Source organism: Schistocerca serialis, chromosome 8, assembly GCF_023864345.2.
Source record: "Schistocerca serialis cubense isolate TAMUIC-IGC-003099 chromosome 8, iqSchSeri2.2, whole genome shotgun sequence".
In the NCBI taxonomy this organism is placed as follows: Eukaryota; Metazoa; Arthropoda; class Insecta; order Orthoptera; family Acrididae; genus Schistocerca; species Schistocerca serialis.
The window spans coordinates 225,591,398-225,597,397 of NC_064645.1; the positions used below are offsets into that span (position 1 = coordinate 225,591,398).

General features: G+C 38.2%; 1 protein-coding gene across 1 annotated transcript in view; it reads right to left on the reverse strand.

Moving 5' to 3' along the window:
• The window catches only part of LOC126416937 (uncharacterized), a 67,278-nt gene extending 61,479 nt beyond the window's left edge, over window positions 1-5,799 (reverse strand). The window contains exon 1 of the mRNA XM_050084818.1: window positions 5,725-5,799. Within this exon, the coding sequence (XP_049940775.1) occupies window positions 5,725-5,799 (75 nt within the window). The remainder of the gene's footprint in view (window positions 1-5,724) is intronic.
• Between the last annotated feature and the right edge of the window lie 201 nt (window positions 5,800-6,000).

Sequence of the window (6,000 nt, forward strand, 5' to 3'; positions counted from 1 at the left end):
AAAAGGGGAAAAAACATTGGCTAATTTCCTTGTGAGTATTATTTAAGCTGCCTGTTGAGCTGGCGTAAACTCGATTTTTACGAGGAAGGATCTCTTTCTATGATACTGAGAGAAAATTGTGTGCTAACATATTTCCTTTCTTTCTAATATTAAACCTTTTGCGTGTTTTAATTGTTGTACTTTGAACGCCGAGAGTCGTTGTGTGCTGGGACACGGTCTGATTGCGGTGTCTGACTTTCTGGGCATGTACTTATTTGTACTCATCAGTCTATTGGGTGCAGGAAAGCAGGTTGAAAAATCGAAGCAATTTTGTTATTATATGTGCCACGCCTCTATGGGCCTTTGGCTATTTAAATGCTGCTTATTTTAATTTCGATGTTTTAGCTCCTCTGAAGGCTAATGATAATTCGTAGCGCTAATATTATCAGAGGTGTTTGCTTTGAATAGCACAGGGTGTTTAATTATCTGTTACAAGAAATTGCTCTCATTGGTTTGTTGTGTCGCTACGGCAATGAATTTTGAAATACACTACTGTTATGTATATTATCTGCTGATAATTGTCATTAATAGCTGATTCAAGAAGCAGGTTGTACTTAGCCCCACCCTGATTCATACACCGAGCCACGCTGTGTAGCCGCGCGGTCTCAGGCGCCTTGTCACGGTCCGTGCGGCTCCCGCCGTCGGAGGTTCGAGAACTCCCTCAGGCATGGTTGTGTGGGTTGTCCATAGTGTAACTTAGTTGAAGCTAGATTAAGTAGTGTGTAGGCTTAGGGACCGCAGTTTGGTCCCATAATACCCTACCACAAATTTCCAATTTCCATGCACTGAAGCAACAAAGAAAGTGGTATAGGCATGCATATTCAAATACAGAGATATGTAAACAGGCAGAATACGGTGCTACGGTCGGCAACGCCTATATAAGACAACAAGGTTATGGCGCAGTTGTTTGGTCGGTTACTGCTGCTACAATGGCAGGTTATCAAGATTTAAGTGAGTTGGATGTGGTGTCATAGTGACGTATGAGCAGTAGGACAAAGTATCTCTGAGGTAGCAATGAAGTAGGGATTTTCCCGTGCGACCATTCCACGGGTATAACGTGACTATCAGGAATCCGGTAAAACATCAAATCTCCGACATCGCTGCGGCCAGAAAAAGATCCTGCTAGAACGGGACCAACGACGACTGAAGAGAATCGTTCAACGTATCAGAGGTGGAACACTTCCGCAAATTGCTGCAGATTTCAATGCTGGGCCATCAACAAGTATCAGCGTGCGAGAAAACACAGTGTGAGATTAGCAGAAGTAGGAAACAGGAATAGGAAGACATAAGAAAAGCATAGAGAGGGAGGTTATGCCGATGATAAAATATAAAGCTTTAAAAGATAAACGAGAAGCCAATCGATTAAAATTTTGAAAGGTATTTTGATTAAGTTTTTGCTTTAAACTTATGTTTGCTAATACATCAAAAAATAGCAGACCCCTTCTTTCGTTAAGCGAATATTTTATGCAAGTTAATTATTGAAAAGAAGAAATCGATATTACAACTGTGAGCATTAGAGAGTCTGTGATAATCCTAAAATGCCCTCCAGAACAAGGCCCTTGTGTTAGTTGTCGTTTTCTTCGTCTGGTCTTTTGCGAAACGTCGTGTGTATACGTATCGCGTGACTGATGGTGATAAGTGCATGTATATTGTAGTGTCGTATTTTTTTTATGAACGTGTGTATAATGAAAAGCAGGACGAGGGTGAGAGTGTTAGCACATAGTCTAACAACGTTGAAAGGCTCCATGGGTCTGTCTCGTACGTAAGTTCTACATTCGACTGACGGATCACCACCAACAGTGTGAATTGCCCTTGTTCCAAAACACATTGCGAACTGGTTTGGAGTTTAACGCAGTTCATTATGCTGCTATTCTGGGCCCAAAATTAGCGATGAAACTTTGTTCTACGACGAGTATTCAACCATGTTAGCTGACGCTTCCGTCGCTTCTTGGGAGAACAACACAATAATAAATGAAAATCACTATATTGCGCATGTTCTGCAGGATTAATTTATTCAGTTAACCGGTATTAGAGGTTTAATTTATTCAATTTAATCGGTATTCGGCTCAGAAGGCCATCATCAGACTTTAAACCTGTAGAACATACGCAATGTAGTGCTTTTAATCAATAAAGAGTATTCAACCCGTTGTCTCAGATTGATCTATCGTCTGTTGGAAGCGTGGGAGGGGTTGGCGGGAGGGGGAGGAGATATAGGAGGACGAAGGGTGAACTTCAATGGGAGAAACGAAAGCTGTGAGATACTCGTCACTCTGGAACAACTACCCTGTAAAATACTGCGAAAATGAGAGAAAATGGTCTAACGGAGCTTGAATGTGGCTCCCTATGATGATATTTTATGTGAAGACTACACTGCCGTGTTATGTGAAATGGTAATGACTGCGGAAGGAGAGTGTAAAGATAGGTGAAAATCCATATCAACTGTCAAGGCAGTATGAAGGGAAAGATAAAACTTTAACTTTTGGATTCATTATTAAAAGAAAAGAACTTCTTCATTTCAAGGAAGTCTCAGGCTTAAATTTTCATCTTAGTCCCATTAACAGAATATTACTAGAGATGAATATAAACTTCCTATCAGGAGAAGAGTTGTTTGTGACGAGGAGTAGTGCAAGAAAGGTGTAGGTAGTATGTATTGTACACTAGTTTGGTCTAACCGAGTTTTAGTATCCTATTCAGATTTCGCACATTCACGTCGTAGAAACTGACAACAAAGTTGTGGCTCATAACAGTATTTAACGACCCTTGAATGATATTGCCACAAAAACAGCAGCTAAGCTGGAGGGGAAAGGGAACCGCCATGGCCCGTTAGAAGGACATGTCCATCAATCCCCATAAAGTGATATCATCATCTCGGAGCTCTAAATCAGGATGTCCCTACCGTACCGAGTCTCCGAAGCATTCCTCCACGATACTACTTCGGTGCTTTAACTATCCCCTTCAACAACTTTCATCACGACACTTTTATTGTGTCCTGAAGTAACGCAGTTCAGAACCAAGTATATTTGAGAGCCTCAGTTTATCTCCTCTCATAATCAGATTTATCAGTGTTTCCTTCACGTATTCAACCCACAACGGAACTCCTCTGTTTATCGTGCATTTTCTTTTTACCGATTCCCGACAAACCTGCCTCAAAATTCGACTGCTTTTCCGACAGTTCAGATTCCACTGCAAGACAGCTTTCCGTTCCAGACTAGTGAACACTACAAAACCCTTTTTGTAATGATAAAGCTATCATACTATTTACACAAAATGAAAAAAAACATCAATTTCTAAACCCAGTGAAATAGTTTGAAGACCCACGTTTATTAAATCACTGTTATGTCACTTGAAAAAAAGGTGGATGTATTATCTTTTCTTGGATCGCACTAATTAATTAGTTTCAATGTTGTAAGATCACATTAAATATTTCCACACTTATTGCGAAATAGTTAAACGTGCCCTGTGAACATTTGTTTACTAACTGCTTCGATGCTACTGTAACATCATTATCATAAGCAGCGTTGTCATAAACAACAGCTACCAAATATTTGTCGCGTAGGGGATGGGAGTACACAGTTATTACTTAGAGAAAGTTTAAAAGTTCAATAAAATCAGGCAATACAATTAAATGCATGTCATTATTACTTCTACAAAATTCAGAAGCAAATATATCAAAGGCACACACAGAGGGTCACGAGAAATCAGATACATGCTGTTCGCCCTTAGTTGTTATCCAATTATAATCTGACAAGCCCAAAACTGTTAAACGAAAGAATAAACGCAACAAAAAAATTTTAAGTCGGAGTTTCATTCAAGAATTAATGTGCTGTCTTTATGGAATTCGAAGGCACGCAGTTCAGAATTTGCCAAGGAGTCTCTTAACCCATAAATGGCATCTTCCGTCAAATTCAATGCATTCACGCAAGTACGAAAATATTCTACATTTGAAATAATAATACTGATCTTGAATGATAGAAAGAACGATGTATACAGTCCACAAGCCTAATTTTAAAGATGACGTATCCCACAGATGCCAAATCTTCGCAGTAATTAATATTAGTTCATGCATATATTTGCAAGATGTAAAATAAATTCAGTTAAAGAAGTTATTACAATACATTATTAACGAGAAGCAGACTTTCTACTCAATAAACCGTAAATATCTCTTGTCTGTCAACGTAGATAAATGTATGTTGTTTCTCACCGCGTAGTTCTTTCGACAGCCCTACAGTGGGAGAAATAAATATCAGCTTCCATAAAGAGAACGCTAAGGCAAGGCGACTTTGTAGCACTCAATCGTAAATATTCGTTTAGTAACTGAAGGTAAAACAAATTTCCTCTCCTGAATTTGGCCAGCTACAAGATGTGCAGTGGCTGTGTACAATTCTAGTTTGGCAGATGTTATCGATGAGTGTTTTAAAACCCTCTGACGTATATTATGCAGTTAAGGATTGTTAATTAACATTTGTTCGCTAGAGAGACAGGTGAGCTTGGAAACCACAGTACTCAACTCTATAAAATATGCTTTACTTAGAAATGTGTTACACTTTTCCTCTTGTTTGACAAGCATTACACACAAACGTCCTCTCTACATGCAGTCGACAGTCACATATGTTGAACAGTTTCAGTATATTTAAGAGATAACAACTACAGAGGACAAATAATTTGTCAGCGCCTGTGAAAAAGCACAGATTATTTTCAGTCCGAGACTGAATAACGTCACAGGGCTTTTCTAGGCAACTGTGGGTACAACTGCGTCTTCTTTTACTTGACTTAACTATGGAGAATCTGACATAGTTAGTCGGTGTCTCTTGACAAAGATAATGATATTATTTTATGCAATTTACATCGAACGTGAAGAAGATAAGGAAAATTTTAAGGTGAATGAAAAGGATTTTCTTATTGTTCTTTTCAATAAGTATGACAAAAATTATCAGTATCATTACTTATGTGAGAAAACATATAAACAGACACAAGTCAGCCTACTTCAGTAACGAAGTCGAAAGTGTAAAAGAATAACAAATAAGTTTCTATCTCCAGAAAATAGAGAATATACATCATTGAGCTTATCCATCATACATGATTCCTTCTTTGATATTTTGTTATGTTACTTGACGATAGAAATACACCCCCTACCGAAGATTACACGGTTAAATTACAATATCGTCTGACATATATAACATTACTTTTAATGCATTTTTCAATACCTAGTACTGACTCAAGAGCAAATGTAGCCTAAGGACTATGACAGCCACTAATACAAGAACATCAGGAAATTCTCAACAACAGCTAGATTAAAGGTCCGGAATTCTTTGATTAGATGTCTAGAAATATTGATCACAACATAATGCAAATTAAGGTATCGTAAGACTAACCTAACGGACTACGCCATCTAGGAGAGACATTATACGCAGAACACTACGTCAACGATAACTCATCCTCTTTACAACATCGCGGGAAAAGTACAAACATTGCTACGTATGTCGTCAACATAATGAAAAAAAATTATTAGTCAATGACAAATCGTATAGCCTAGTCCTGCCCAGATAATTGTAAGAACAGTATTAACCAAGTGTGTCACATACATTGTAGACTACGTTTGTGTAAGAGTATTAGGACAATCGAGCCCAAAAACATCTGTTACACGGCTATATAATTATAAATAAACATACCTGCAAGTGATTCTACACTCCGAAGAGCATTTTTCAAGATGAACATATTGTAGTTAAAGTCATAATTGAGGTCCTCCACGAGTTCGCGCATCTCCATTTTCGATGATCGTTGGGCCTTCCGTTTTCGCAGTTAATATCTTGCCGTGAAACCATGAAACAGCAAAGGTGGAAAGTGCATCGAATTTAAATGTATTGCGTTCGTAGAGATGCATCACAAATAACAGTTTACAAAATGTACATTTTCTTCGTGACAGTCACATTTGTTACGGATTTTACAATGAAGAAAGTGTTT